Genomic DNA, 15,927 nt, shown 5'->3' with positions numbered 1-15,927 from the left:
GCATTTGGTTCCAAAGCTACCTCTGACACTGTTACCTTCACTTACTACTCGGAATTGAGACCCTTGGTGCTAGATTGGTATGTCCCTTATCTTCTCTTCTGGGGAGGTTCTTGTTGACAGCTGTTCTGTTTTTATTGTTCTAATATTCTTGGAACTAACATTCTTTACTTATTTTGGGTTGCTCACAAGACATACATGCTGCTGAGCTGTGACAGAGGAGCAGATCAGGCTTCACATTCCTCTTTGGGAACTCAGAGTCCATTCCTGCCAGTGGAAGAGTACTTCCCAGTTAACTTTAGCATGTCCCATGGGGACATTCTTTGCATCCACTAGGCACATGTATAACTAGCATGTACCCATGAGAACTGCAAAGAGGCTTGTGCCACCACCAACCACAGGTCAACCAGTTCCTTTTGTTGACTTCACTAGTCAGCTACTAATAAGTGTTAAGGGCTACTGTACCTCCCTTGTCTGACTAGAAATGCAGCCTGCTGGTGGTATTGCCAGCTCTCCCTCTAATTGCAGTTGTCTTCTTGTCCTCCCAGATTCTTCCCAGAGTGCACAGGGACCTCATCTTTTTTGAACCTGTTGCATCATTCTGAATTATGATTTCTGATCAGTTTTTTGCTCTCCTGTGTTGTCAGTCATCTGCCTGTCTTGGCTAAGAGCTGTTAAATTTCTGGTCAGTATGCTCTGGCAATTTTCTCTATCTGTCAGCAAATAATATTCTCTTTCTGAAGAGGATCCTAAATAATTTGGCAGCTACTGACAAAACACTTGCTCATCAGTATCTGTGCAGATTAGACTGGCTTTATCACCAGATTCAAGATGCTGCATGTGTCCATGAGGTTCTTAATTGTTAATGAATCTTGAGATTCTCCTGATGGAGTCTAGAGATGGGATTACTGATTTTCTGTCAGATGAATGTGTAACTTCCAGTGTGCATCACCTTCTAAGCTGGTGCAGACTGAGGCTTTGGCCACAACGGTCACGTTTATATACTGTTTGTGAACCTCTGTTTTAGGCTTTTTCCCCAAATGTGCTAGGGATGATTTTTGCATGATTTTATCATTCCGAGGCCCCTTTCGTAGCAGCAGTCCCATCCTTATTCAAGGATTCTCCAGTGATGTTGCATTCACATGAGTTTACTGCTCAAAGGCAGAAAGCAAGCTACTTGGAACTCTCTTACTCCTGCACCAGACAGAGCAGGTGACCCAGGTGTTGCTGTTTTAGCAAGTTCATTTTAAACAGAATTTCTGAGAGCAGAGATTCTCTCAACAAACTATGTTTTATCACAGTTCTCTTTCAGCTGAATCCACAGCCCAGGTGCCCCTTTGAAAGTGAAGTCAAAGAACATGAATTCCACCCCAAAAAAATCACCTTCCCTTTTCCTGTTCTGTGGGTTGAAAAAGGCTAATTGGAAAGTCTTAAATATCCCCTTGCCCCATAAATGTTCCCTAGGCACTAGATCTGAGTCATATGAAAATCTTAGCCATGGTAACATCCCAAACTGGTAACAGAAAATTATTTTTCATTAATGTTTGGATAACAAATGGCACTCCTAGTGTCATTCAAGATGAGCAACATTTTTCAAATACTGTCTTAGAAATCGTCAGAGGTAAGTTAAACTATGTCTTATCCTAGGCTTTACCAGAAGACCATAGGATTATTTCTTTTTGGAGCTGTTTTTCCAGAGTGTTTTGCTGTCCTGAACGCAGTTCTTGCTCAACTGGGTATACTGTCACATGATTCTTATCCTTATAGAAACATGCTCTTTTCTGAGTTCTTGTACTAGGTCCTCTCTCTCTCCTGCTTGCCCCCTCTCTCCCTTTAAGGTGGTGTTGGAGGTTTTTCTTTTCTGCCTGTTTTTTGAGAGCAGTTATGGCACAAAATGTCTTCCAAACAAGTCTACTGTCTTTTTATCTTGCAACCCTACCAGTGTTCCTCACTTGAGGGAGAGCATTTTCTTTCTTTCATGGGAAATTCTCTGCTTAATAGTTGGAAGGGTTCTACTAGGTTAAGTAGATTTCTGTTCTTCTTGTTATTATGTTCAAGTGCTTAAGTGAATACAGCAGGGAACAAAATATGTCATTATTTGCCTGGGCTGAAGAAAACTAGCTTATCCATCAGCTTAAAGTCTACCTGGCAGGAGTTTCCACCCATCCTGTGAAAGGTACTGTGATTTCTTCCTCGTCCATGATCCTTATTTTTCTGTAGAATACAATTGAAGTCTATCCATTGCTTTAATGTTACAGCCCTTACTGGGATCAGGGAATATATTTAAATTTGGGATTAACATAATCTGCTCTGTCATTTTAGGGAAGTTTGCTACTTGTCAGGGACTTACATATTGGACATGGTAGAACAACTGCCAAATCTTATCTGGCCCTCAGACATTTACCCCCCTGCTGCTTTTCCACATTGGCACAAACAGTACTGGGGAGACCTGGACAGTATCAAGAGTGAATATATGGCTCTGGGATTACTGGTGAAAGGCATGTGGGCCAGGTGGTTCTCTCAGTCTTGCCAGTTAGGGAGAAGTACTTGAAGAAGGATGGACTGATCCTGCAAGCCATTGTTTGTGTGTCTGGTTTTGACAACAGGGCTTTGGGGTTTTATTGTTACAGGAACCTTTTTGAGCATCAAGGACTTCTTGGAAGACTAGCAGGATAAAAGCATCTTTGCTAACAGGCTGACCACTGTGATTAGGAGAGCTACAAACTAGGAATGACAAGTGACGGAGAGGATAGCTTTGAGATACAGAAAGGATTTAGTTGGCTGGGTTGTCAAACAAGCTATGTGGGGAGATGTGAACAGGAAGGCTTTCATACTCAACAAAACAGAAATGAAAGGGGGTCCACCTCGAACCTGTTCCAAATAAGGAAATGTCTATATCACAGCATTTTGAGGAAAGCTCTCATACCATTTCTTGGAAATCAACAAGACCTTTCTGAAGTGCCTGCACACTAAATGCATGCATCGCGAGGAAGAATTAGCATGGGGTTGCAGGGCCACGGTCTCATTGGTATAACAGAAGTGGTGGAATAACTCACACAAGAGTACAGCAAGGGATAGGTACAGACTGTTCAGGAAGGACAGGCAAGAAAAGCAAGGAAGGAATATTGCTGTTTGAGAGACCAGCTGGAATGTGTGAAATTGCATGAGAATGGATGATGAGCCAGTTGAGAGCTTATGGGTCAGGGTTAGCAGGTAGACTGGACTAACATGAGTAACATGGTTATTAGTATCTGCTGTAGACCACCTGATCAAAAGGAAGTGATGAGGCCTTCTTCAGACATTCATACCATCATCAAACAAACTGATGAAGTACAAACTAGGTAGGTGGGCAGGGAGGTGGGTTTAAAACTGACCAAAGTGCCATGCTCAGAGATTCGAGATCACTAGCACAAAGTCCATCTGGAGGCCAGTTGCTAGTGGTATACACTAAAAGGTCAGTATTGGGTTGAGTACTGTTTTATGGAGTCACAGAATGGACGAGGTTGGAAGGGAACTCTGAAGGTTGTCTAGTCCAACCCCCCTACTGAGCAGGATCATCTAGAGCACCTTGTGCAGGATGGCATCCAGGTGGGATTTGAATATTTCCAGAGAAGAGATACAGAAGAGAACAGGCAACCTGTTCCAGTGCTCTGTCACCCCACAGTAAAGAAATGCCCCCTCATATTCAGTCGGAACTTTCTGTGCTTCAGTTTGTGCCCATTGCCTCTTATCCTGTCACTGGGCACGACTGAAAAGAGTTCGGCTCCATTTTCTCAACACCTTCCCTTCAGAAATCTATGTACATTAGTGAGGTCTCCCTTCAGTCTTCTCTTTTCCAGGCTAAACAGCCCCAGTTCTTTTAGCCTGTCCTTATATGACAGGTGCTTCAGTCCTCTAATCATCTTAGTAGCCCTCCTCTGAACTCACTTCTGTAGTTCTATGTCCCTTTTGTACTGGGGAGCCCAGAACTGGATAGAATACTCCAGTTGTGTCCTCACCAGGGTTGAGCAGAGGGGGAGAATCACCTCCCTCGACCTGCTGGCAACACTTCTGAATGCAGCCCAGGATACCGTTGGCGTTCTTGGCCACAAGGGCACATTGCTGGCTCATGCTCAGCATGCTGGCTACCAGCACTCCCATGTCTCTCTCTGCAGAGCTGCTCTCCAGCAGGTCATTCCCAGCCTGGACTGGTGCTTGGGGTTATTCCTCCCTAGGTGCAGGACCCTGCACTTGCCCTTGTTGAACTTCATGAGGTTCCTCTCAGCCCAGCCCTCCAGCCTGTTGAGTTCCCTCTGAATGGCAGCACAGCCCTTTGGGATATCAGCCACTCCTATGAGTTTCACATCCTTATTAATGACCTAGATGCATGGACAGACTTCAGCAAGTTTACAGACAGTAAAAATTTGGGAACAATGGCTGATACATGAGATGGTTGTGCTGCTATTCAGACAGACCTGAAGGCCAGAGAACTGGACCAAGAGAAATCTCCTGACTTTCAACAAGGGGAAATACAAAGTCCTGCACCTCAGGAGGAGTAACCCCATGTAGCAGTACGTGCTGTGGGCTGACCAACTGGAAAGTAGCTTTATTTAGAGAGACTTTGGGATCCTGGTGGATGACAAGCAATGCATCCTCACAACAGAGAAGGCCAATAGCAATTTTGGGCCGCATTAGGAAGAGCTTTGTCAGTGTCAAGAGAGGTGGTCCTTCCCCTCTACTCAACACAGGTAAGGCCGCACCTGGAGCAGTGTGTCCACTTCTGTGTTTCTAAGTATGAAAGAGACATGGATTTACTGGAGCAAGTCCAGTGAACGGTCACAAAGATGATTTAAAGGACTGAAGCATCTTTCAGGTAAGGAGAGGCTGACAAAGCTGGGAATATTCTGGCTGGACAAGAGAAGTTTTGCTGGATTGTGTGGAAAATCATATCAATGTGTATAAATACCTGATGGGAAGTAATGAAGAAGAGGGAACTAGACTCTTTTCAGTAGTGCACGCTGACAGGACAAGATTCAGTGGGCAAAAATTAAAAAAAAAAAAAAAAGAGAAGCTCAACCTGAACACAATAAACAGTTCTTCAGTGAGTGTGCTCAAATACTGGAACAGGTGGCACAGAGAATTTGTGGAGTCTTCATTCTTGGAGATACTCAAAGCCCAACTGGAGATGGTCCTGGGCAACCTGCTGTGGCTGACCCTGATTGAGCAGGGCAGCGGAGTTGGACTAGATGTTTTCAAGAGGTCTTTTCCAGACTCTGTGGTTTTGTTGTTTTGTTTTTTTTTTTTCATTTTTTTTTTCAGAAGTTGGCAGGACTGAAGTAACATGCCCTTTTTGTTTTCTTAACCCCTTCAGTCTTCTGGAGTTGAGGTTTCATTGCCGCCTTCTAGATCTTAAAGGCTACATGATAATATATTTGAAAAACAAAGCCACTTGTGTTATTCCCAAAGGGTTTTTCTTTTTTTTTTTTTTTCTTCATGGAGAATTTTGAATGAATAGGCATTGTCATTTAGGGAATAAAATGGGATACCGTCCTGTTAGAGGCCTTCACAGAACAATCCAGCTGAAGCAGTGTTTAGTTACTGGGGTGTTCTTAAACAGCGTATCTTTACAGGTGCTTGCCTCTAGCTTTTTGGATATCTTTGCCTAGAACTTTGATGCTACTAGAATGTCTAGTGTCATATGTGCTCCTCAGGATTGTACTTAGCTCTTTCTTCATGTAAATAAAACCAAGGTCCACCTTTGAATCATTGCTAATGTGTAAGGCCCAGCTTGAAGTTAATTCAGCCTTTCACAGACATGTGAACTGTCATTTGAACATAGGCAGCAGTAAACCTAAAGTTTTTCAGGTGGCATAGTCCATGTACAGTTTCTTTTTTTCCCCTCTTAAGTCTTGCAACTCTAGTGATTGCAGTAAAGAGACTGAGACCCAAGTTGTCTTAAACTTAAAAGTCTTTGGCCACTGTTCGGAGGATTGTCTGATATACCTTTTTTCCTAGTATTGTTAGTTTATGGGGAGAGGCCACTCAAATTTTGGTTTGGATTGTGTGTATGTGGTTAGTCTAAATATCTTAAAACTCATTTTGCAAGTAAACAGGTGCTTTTCTGCCCCTTGATTTTGTACTAGAGAGTTAATGATGAACCATCATTGTACATAAGGAATGAGGGAACTAGTTTAAAAAAAAAAAAAGGAAACAAAATCATATCAGAATATGGAAGTTTCTTATCATTTTGTTTTAATACAAATGCAATTTTTAGTGGTAGTGGCATTTGTGCTTAAACAGCCAGGGTGGTGGGACTCAAGACAATTCCACAGGTAGATTGACCTAGGATAGCCAGACCTCCACCCAGCTGCTCTCTCTCTTCTACAACAGGACAAGAGGAGAAAGTAAGACGTAGCAGCTTGTGGGTCAAGGATAAAGACAAGGGAGATCAATTACCAATTACAGTCACAGGCAAAACAGATGCAACTTGGGAAAAAATAATTTATTGCCAATTAATAACAGAGTGAGGTGATGAGAAACAAAGACAAAACTAAAGCACCTTATCTGCGCCCACCCCTCCTTCTTCCTAGGCTCAACTTCACTCCTTCATTCCTGCCTCTTCTACCTCTTCCCCCCACGCTGAGTGGTGCAGGGTGACAGTGAATGGAGATTGCAGACAGTTCATAACACTTGATCTCTGATTCTCCTTTCTCCTCACCCTTTTCCTGTGCTCCAGTGTGGGGTCCCTCCCATGGGATGCAGTCCTTCATGAACTCCTCCAACATGAGTCCTTCCCATGGGCTGCAGTTCTTCAAGAAATTCTCCAGCATGGATCTTTTCCACAGGATGCAATCCTTAAGGAACAGACTGCTCCAGTGTGGTGGTTCCTTATAGCCGTAGTTCCTTGCAGGAAGCCTGTTCCTGCATGAGCTCCTCTCCATCGGGTTGCATTTCCTGCCAGGAGCTTTCCCCAGCCTGGGCCCTCCATAGGCCACAGCTTCTTTCAGGCCAGATCTACTTGTATCACTGTGGGCTCCTCCACAAGCTGCATTGTGGAGATCTGCTCTGCTATGGTACGCTACAGGCTGCAGGGGGGCAGCCTGCTTCCACCATGGTCCCCTTGAAGGGCTGTGTGGGAATTTCTGCTCCGGTGCCTGGAGCACCTCTCTCTCATCTTTCTTCACTGACCTTGGTGTCTTCAGGGTTGTTTCCCTCACATTTCTTTTTCTCGCTCCTTTCTCACCTCTGCGTATTTTGTGTGTTTTTTTTTTTCCCTTTCTTAAATACATCACAGAGGTGCCACCTGCATTGCTGATGGGCTGTGTAGTGTTCCTATCCTGGGCCTGGTCAGAACTGCCCATGTCTGGCACAGGGCACCCCCTGGTCTCATCTCACAGAGACCGCCCCTGCAGTCCCCCAACTACCACAGTCTTGGCTTGTAAACCCAAGACACTTCCCTTAGTAAGTCTAACTGAGCATTGCTTCTAAGGTAACTGCACATTGCCTGGAACTGAAGCTTGCTCTGATTCTGGCTGTATGTTTGATGAACAAAAAACAGACATGGGTGAAAACAGATTTGTGGTGTCCTTAATAAAATAGTAGTCAGGAGTCTCAGCTCTAAAGAACGTTTGGCTGCATGTGTAAGAAATTTGGTTACAGTGGAGTAAGCATGCATCTTTGTATTCTCAGCCCGTGCTGGTATCTGGTGTCCATAAGAAGTTGAAGTCAGAACTTTGGAAACCAGAAGCTTTCAGCCTGGAATTTGGAGATCAAGATGTAGATTTGGTGAACTGCAGGAACTGTGCCATAATTTCAGACGTGAAAGTGCGTGACTTCTGGGATGGCTTTGAAATAATATCTAGTAAGTAATATCTATGGCTGACAAGTTGAACTGAGCAGTCTGTCTTGCTACCTTCAACTGCCCCTTTTCCACATGTTTTCTTAAAAAAAAAAAAAAAAAGTTATAAATCTCATCCAAAGAAGCCATTACTCCTTAGATGTTGCACACCCTAGAAATTATTTTAGTGAAGATGAAGTCTGGGTTGCTAAAGAAAACTCTGACATGTTATTTTGATATGTTAAAAGGTGATCCATTTAATGGGAAACTATTTTTTTGAACTTTCCTCAGTGAAAGTAATCATCACTTACCATTATGAAGACAGTAAGTGACTTGACAACACTTGCTCCACTTCCAACTTCAAGATTTATTTTAAAACTAAAGGGAATCTGCAAAGCTAAAACAGACTGAAGGTTTTGAAACTAAAACTTAGACTTGATGGAACGCACCAACTAAATAAAATACTTTGTAATGTTAAGTTTATATAAATTATGAATAGCAATGCTGTATGAGTGTTTCATGTGATAACACATTATTAATGCTTGAGTTCTGCTTTGAGAAATCCTTCTGTCAAGTGTGCATGTGGAAGCTAACCAGTTAAAATTCCTGGGGATAAAACTGGTCCATCTTCTGCTGGTCAGATTAAACAGCTTCTGAAAAGCAGGGAACACTGTTTTAGATTGTACACACCTGTATTAGCGTGGTCTTATATTTGCACATTTGTTGTGACGGTTTGTTGCAATGCTGTTGATTGTAGAACCATTATTTATAAAGTGGTTTCCATTTTACTGCTATGTGTACATAGGAAATATGTTGAACTGTTGGACAGTTTAATGGAATACTTATTCAACAGCAAACAAGGTTATAGATTTTTAGACCACCAATATTCCCTTCCCTATTCATGTCTAGTCAAAGAATTGGCAATTCTGGGCTTTTTAAAATATGGTTCCAAGTATACAGTCTTGTATTTTGTTATCAGTAAATTACATGCTATTCCCATTATTACTCAGAAGTGAATGGCCTAGAGGGATATAACGGTATAGTCTTTCTCTGTATTAACTGTAATTGGCAAACTTTACAAACTTGTCACTTTTTTTTTTTTTTGCCAGGGTAATTTGTGAAAGTCTAATTATCTTCAAGTAATGTTATTTCTAGTTTGTCTCTAGATAGGTCCCTTTTAGCAAAATCAACTGTTGAATTCCTTTCAGACAATGCCTTTGCCACACTTTGTATAAGACAAGTTAGGGATCCAGGTTGGAAAACCTTATTATTTTAGCAAGTTTATTTTAAATGCATTTTATTTATTTATTTTTTTTTTCAGCCAAATGCAATCTCCAATTTAGAAGATGCTGACTTACAGAAAAATTAGGAATTATATAATGATTTTGACTTCTCTGCATTACATGAATTACAGTTTTCTCAAATATGTGGATTATTTTCTCGTACTGTCATTTAGCTATTGAAGAGATGCAGAACAGCCTATTAATTTGGAGCTGGTTTTGAGATGATCCCTTAATTATGCTATATGATAGTTTATTTTAGTTAATTTTAATCTTTTGCTACTTACTTCTAATATCTGTGAGTTCTAAGTGGACTTCTGGCAGTTCTAACTTTGTTTGGACCATTCTTAGACTCGGCTTTCTTTGCTGATTAGATTTCTGGATTTTGTTCTGTTTCATATAATTTATCAGATCATTATGTTCTCCAGGTAGCTGTTCATTCTGTCCTTTCCGGGTAGCCTTCCTACAAGTTTCTTATCCTTGCTTGGAACAAAGATCCTTGATGAATTCAAAATCTCGAATACGGGAAGTTCTGAAACAACTTTAAGTCCTTGAGCTTTTCAGTTCGCTTGCCTCTCTAAAATGCCTAGCTCATCAAAATTTTGTTTTGTTTACATCTGTCATTTTGTTTTACATATCTGCAGTTCTTCGTTTAAAACAGATCATTTTTTTAATATTGCAAACTAGTGCTGTTTTCTGTAGCCTGTTAATTTATTATGCAGAAGTGATTCACAGGTCTCCAAGTCCTAGTTTCTTTTTACATACTTTCTCTTCCAGTGCTGTCAGCAGCTCTGCTAGCTTACACAGTCTGATTTTTGTTTGTCTGACAATCTACCTTGCTATGGTAGAAAATGATAAAGAATGTTACTTCCTGGGGAAAAGAGATGTGGAGGTAGCAATCAGTCCTGTTTTCCATCTGATGATTTCTTGTAGAGTTGTGAAGAATCTGGTAAAGAGTGAACTCTGATTCCTCTGTATGTTTTATGCTTAGTCTTCTAAGCTGCAACATGTATGCACTTAGAATGCTTTCATAGCCATTCTAGCATCTGAGGCAAACAGCATTTGATGCTGAAACTAAAGTCTGTCTTCCTCAGTAACTGCCTGGTATTTAGCCTTTAAGCATGGTGTATCGTGGTTTCTTGTTTTATACTGAGGTTAGGATTGATTTCGGAGCATTAGACTTTGTTAAAGGCAGTAAGATAAAATGCTCTGAAAATCTTGTTTTCAGAGCTGAATAAAAACTTTCTTAAAATTTAGTAGCTGTTCAAGATTTGTTAGACTTCTGCTGTAGATAATGATACGACCGCTGTCTAATTGTTACGCTGTTATTTGGTTGTATTATAATAATATTTGTGAGTGCCCCCCCCTCCCCCCCCCCCCCCCCAAAAAAAAAAAAAAAAATCAGGACTCATTTTGCTGTGCAATGTAAAAGGTCTTGCTACAAAAAACAAGTAGCTTAAACAAGGTCATGTGTTGTGGTGAAAAAAAAAGATACGACATGAATAAATTTTAATATGTTTCTTACAGAGAGGCTCAGGTCAGATGATGGTCAGCCAATGGTACTAAAGTTAAAGGATTGGCCTCCAGGGGAGGACTTTAGAGATATGATGCCTACAAGGTAAGTAAACCTTAGCAGCAGTGCACTAGAGATACATTGACAATAGAGCATAGGAAAGCATGTTTTTTTTCTCTTTGCTCTCTAGGTTTGAGGACTTGATGGAAAATCTTCCTCTTCCTGAATATACCAAGAGGGATGGAAGATTGAATTTGGCCTCTAGGCTGCCAAGCTACTTTGTCCGTCCCGACTTGGGTCCCAAAATGTACAATGCTTATGGTATGTGAGAGTATTTCTGAAGATGTTGATTTTTGTGACTTTCTGTTATTTTTGGGGCATATGCAAGACTGTTGCATTAATCAAAACTTTGAGAACTTATCCTATAGCACACTTCTGGTTTTTTTTGCATTCTTTCTGTGATCTATTCTTATGCTAGTCCTCTGATTCTTATGTGTGTCTTTTTTTTGTGTTGTAGTTACCAAGCAATGTGATATAAGTTTGCAAACAATTATTATTCAGTACATATAATAAGCATAATACTGAGACAGGATTCAATGAAAAGTTAGTATATTTTTGAGACCAAGTGCTACAGTTGAAAGGAAAATGGGTTAGCCAGTGGTTAAATGGGCTTAGCTTTGGCTTGAGGGAGGCCTGTCTTGGAGCTGGCTAGAACCGCCAGTAGTACAGAGCAGCCCTTGGTCTCATCTCGTAGAGGCCAACCCTGCATCACCAAAAGCAACCATTACGTTGCTACCAAAACCTTGCAATGTAAACTCAGTAATTTTTTTTAGTGCTCTTTCAGTATTTAAGATACAGGGATGCAGTGTTTTTTAAGATTTTGAATTCCAAGTGTATATATATGGCTCGAGTAACAAGTCCTCTGAGGACATGAAAGGTTTATCATTTCATATTTTTGGAATAAAATGTTTTAACTCAGTAATCAGATGTAGATTAGACTTAAGCTGCAAGCCAATGTTTTGTATTTCTGAGAATGTGTTTGTGGGATTACTTTGCTTTTTTTTTTTTTTTTCCACAACTGTATGACTACAAATAAAGGATTTAAGAAGTGAAGGGGGGGGATTACGACCTTAGGTAAATTGAGTGTTTTTTTTTCAATATTTAAAGGTGTCCAACGTTTTGGTTTATGTATTATTTGACCCATAAGTTGAGTGATGAAGGCTCTACACCAAAGAGCCTACACCTAGTTAAGCAATATAAAACTGAGAGTGCAGCAAGAAGCAAAGTAGTAAGTAAAGGTTAATTTTTCTTTGTATACTGCTAGTTGCTAACAACAGCAGGAGTGGATTCATTTTGTTAAATTTAATCTTGAATATTAAATTTTCTTTTCCACTGTATAAGAGTTTAAGGAGGGAATGCTGATAGTATTTCTTAGCATGGAATATAATCCTCTAGTACTTGATCCTCTTTAGATACATAGATCTTAGTCCAAAGAGAGAAAGTATTATGCTTTATTTACTTTAAAGCAGAAAAAAAATATGTATATAGGTCTGCCTTCAAAAAGGTTTTTGTACCTTTTTACCTTTATAGCTGCATTATAAAATAAAGGGTGGAACTAGGAGTAAGAACAGTAGTTTTGCCTATGGTGAATGAGAATGTCCGTGGTGAACTTTACTTGCGTGTTAAATGTATTTCAGTTGTAAATATGACTTTGTTTTCTGAATGTGTGGTGTAGGGAAGTTCTTAATGATGAGGTAAATTTTTTCCTGTGTGTCGCATTTTCAAGGACTATTCCCATTTTTTCCCATTAAGATAGGAAAATTGTATTTGAAGCATAGTTCTTAGTGATACTCGGTTACGTGAAAAAAAGACACACTTATAGAAGTTGACCATGGAGAAGTCCTATTCTATTCAACAGGTTTTGTGTGTATAGAGCCCTTAAATATTGACCAATTTTTATATATAAATACCTAAACAGTTTAATGTAAAAATTGGCGTTGATGATGCTTTTCCCAGCATACTCTATGTGACTTTAGATCAGTAGCAAATAACTATGGAAAGAATGACCCTTCTGTCATTATAAACTACTACTTTTGGCTAAGCACAGTTTTGGGTCTGGAGGTTGTAAGAACCCTTACCTGAAGTCAGCAATTAATCTGTCTTTTATGAATACATCCAGTCTGTTTTTTGAACTTACATATTATGTTTATCCCTATTTGGTTTTTAGTTGTGCTTTCCTAAATCTATGTTAAAACTGTCTAAATTAGTTGTTTGTGGTTGATTATGATGGGTACTGCACGGTGAGTTGAGCTCCTGTTCCCAAAAACTTACTTTTTAAGTAGAAAAGAGGTAATTGAGATGGTGATCCTGAAACACAATGGGTAGTCTCGTGGTCATAATTCTGTTAGTGTTTGCTGATATGATGTTTTTGTAATCTGTTAAATTTCTTTCACTTGATACTTGATACTGCCAGAGGAGATGGTAAAACCAAAAGTAGAGAGAGTGCTGTTGAAGGATCAGAGGAAGAGAGAGTCTTATGTGAGAAAGTGAAAGAATTGAGCAGCAAACATTTGAAGTCTCATTCCTTTAGAGGAATGAGTATAAAGGTATAAGCACTTGAGAGTCTACAGGTGTTTTCCTTTACTCAATTGTAATCTGAATTGTTAACAATGATTTGGACAATAACTACTGTGAATTCAGTGGACCACATGGATTTTACAGCTCAGAAAAAATACTTAACTGCTGGAGGTGTATACTTGTGACAGTCCAATGATGTGATACGCACAGGATGTTGCTAATGCTAGTTATGGCAGCTGAGGTTTCTCTTGTATCACCAAGCAAAGGAAGTCAGTGCCAGAGAACACATAGGTAGGTAGTATGCCAGAGAATGCATACTACCTACCTGTATTACAAAAGCAAAGTTCCCTACTGTAGATTTTATAAATGACCCTCAGGGAGACAAAATTGCTGAGTACAAATTCAGTATGTTTTTAAAATGCTTGTTTTCTCATGATGGGTTGAACTATACTTGCTGCTTCTATTTAAAAATAAAAATACTAATTTTCAGTAAACTTTTTACTTATGCCATATATGACATGAAAATTACTACAGCTGCTCATTGACATTGGTTTCTGCTTTCATTGCTGCATAAAGACAGCAGATTAGAGAGATTTTTCAATAAGGTTAATTTTTTAGAATTGTAAATAGGATCTTATTTTATTTTACACTATTTTATAGGCTTAATCACTGCAGAAGATAGACGAGTGGGTACTACAAACCTGCATTTGGATGTGTCTGATGCTGTTAATGTCATGGTGTACGTTGGCATTCCCATTGGGGAAGGAACCCATGATGATGGTAATGTTTGAGGAAAGATGTTTTCAGTCCGTTAAAAATCAGTTGTGCATGTGAAACTATGCTTTTTATTGCTTAAGCTGATCGTAACTGAGAGACGTAACCCAAATATTTTTGTTATATATTTAGTTTGCTACATCTGCAACATGTATTTAGAAGTACAGTAATATTTCATTGGTTCCCGACTGTCAAAGAAGCAGAGCTTTCATAGAAATTAGACACATGTGCCTCAAGAAAGTAGGAGAAAGGTTACTTTTTCATCTCCTTATATTTGAATAATTATAGCTAGTTCAGTTTGAATTCATGACTGAGTTTTCTGATTAGCTGTCAATTGTCACACTTCCTGAATTTTAAGGTGAAGCTTGAGGCACTTGGAAAGGGCGCTCTAATGCAGCAGTTCAGTGTGGCTGGACTTAGTGTCTTAAAAGTCTACTTCCTGTAAGCTTCACAATCATATTGGTTTCATGTGGATTCCCCTTTCAGAAGTTTTGAAAACAATTGATGAGGGAGATGCTGATGATGTAACAAAGCAGCGAATCCATGAAGGAAGAGAAAAACCTGGAGCATTGTGGCATATCTATGCTGCCAAGGATGCTGAAAAGATAAGGGAACTTCTCCGGAAGGTATGTTTTTGACAAAGTCTTGAGCCTACATGGTATCTCGACAAGCTTAATTATAGCAGCTGAATGATACAAATTGCTATTGACATCAAGTGCATACATATTTTTAAACTGTCTTTGAGGACATTATTTTTTTCCACAGGTTTTTAGCCTGGTCTAGGATCTTCATGCTAATTACTAATGTATATCATGGTAGTTAAGACCTAGATGAACTTGATGAAGTAGCATCCCACTTTGAAATAGTTTAGGATATGTTTGGTATGCGTTTTGGTACAGAGCTTTTTGTGAGACAGCAGTATTGAGGTACTGTGTCATGGCTTTTTTTTTTAATTATTAATCTTGCATCTTGGCCCTAGGTTGGAGAAGAGCAAGGCCAAGAAAATCCCCCAGATCATGACCCTATTCATGACCAAAGCTGGTACTTGGACCAGACCTTACGAAAGCGACTCTATGATGAGTATGGTGTACAAGGTTGGGCAATAGTGCAGTTCCTAGGAGATGCTGTGTTCATTCCTGCTGGTGCTCCCCATCAGGTAAGTAGGCCAACTCTATGCCATATTGACAAATGGAATTGAATTAGAAGCACAGTAGAACTGTGACTTCAAAATAACTGTTAGTTATTGTTGCTGATTTAAGTTCCTTCTTCTGTGCATGCAGTTCTTACAGGATTTATTTGAATTTAATCTTCATCATTATGTTAGTAAAAATGATACAAATACCTGATTGATGTGTACAGTAGTGTGATAGAATTAAGAAAATATTTAGAACAAATAGTTGGAAAGCATTTCTGCATGGTAAAACTTCAGACTAGGGAAGAGAATTCTGATAAAGTGTGGAAAAGAGATGGGAAGTTACGTTTTGCAAGAGTAGCATGTGAGGGAGAACAAGGGAACATCTGAGATGTCATGTATTTCGTTTTAACATGAGAGACACAATTTTATTTGAAACCGGAATAGGCTTCAATGCCTGTTTCTGGTAAGCAAATGCAGAAGAACCAAACATCCTGTTTTTATTTTTTGTATTAATTCTGTATGGTTTGTTCTAGGTCCATAATTTGTACAGCTGCATTAAAGTGGCAGAAGATTTTGTATCTCCAGAACATGTGAAGCACTGCTTCCGTCTGACCCAGGAGTTCAGGCATCTGTCTAATACACATACAAACCATGAGGATAAACTGCAGGTAACCGTTTTATGATGGTAGTCACTAAATACATCCTGTGTTTGGCCACATTTGTTCAGTATTAGAAACATGCAACTAAAGATTTAAAACAAACAACAACAACAAAACAACTTTACACAACTTCGGAGGTTCTCATTTGATAAGTATTTCAAATAATAATTGTGTAT

At 39.6% G+C, this 15,927-nt stretch overlaps 1 protein-coding gene across 4 annotated transcripts in view; it reads left to right on the top strand.

The window, feature by feature from the left end:
* The window catches only part of KDM3B (lysine demethylase 3B), a 53,301-nt gene that overhangs the window by 34,093 nt on the left and 3,281 nt on the right, over positions 1 to 15,927 (top strand). For 3 of the 4 annotated variants that reach the window (XM_068698450.1, XM_068698449.1, XM_068698451.1), the window contains 7 exons: positions 7,666 to 7,837; positions 10,621 to 10,711; positions 10,797 to 10,927; positions 13,844 to 13,963; positions 14,444 to 14,583; positions 14,937 to 15,113; positions 15,626 to 15,760. In XM_068698450.1, coding sequence (XP_068554551.1) covers positions 7,666 to 7,837; positions 10,621 to 10,711; positions 10,797 to 10,927; positions 13,844 to 13,963; positions 14,444 to 14,583; positions 14,937 to 15,113; positions 15,626 to 15,760 — 966 coding nt within the window. Of the gene's footprint in view, positions 1 to 7,665; positions 7,838 to 10,620; positions 10,712 to 10,796; positions 10,928 to 13,843; positions 13,964 to 14,443; positions 14,584 to 14,936; positions 15,114 to 15,625; positions 15,761 to 15,927 lie in introns of those variants that run through there. The other variant, XR_011101464.1, reaches the window with a different exon arrangement.

Source organism: Anas acuta, chromosome 14, assembly GCF_963932015.1.
Source record: "Anas acuta chromosome 14, bAnaAcu1.1, whole genome shotgun sequence".
In the NCBI taxonomy this organism is placed as follows: domain Eukaryota; kingdom Metazoa; phylum Chordata; class Aves; order Anseriformes; family Anatidae; genus Anas; species Anas acuta.
The sequence above is the reverse complement of the archived record's forward strand: the minus strand, read 5'-3'. Positions and strand labels throughout refer to the sequence as shown.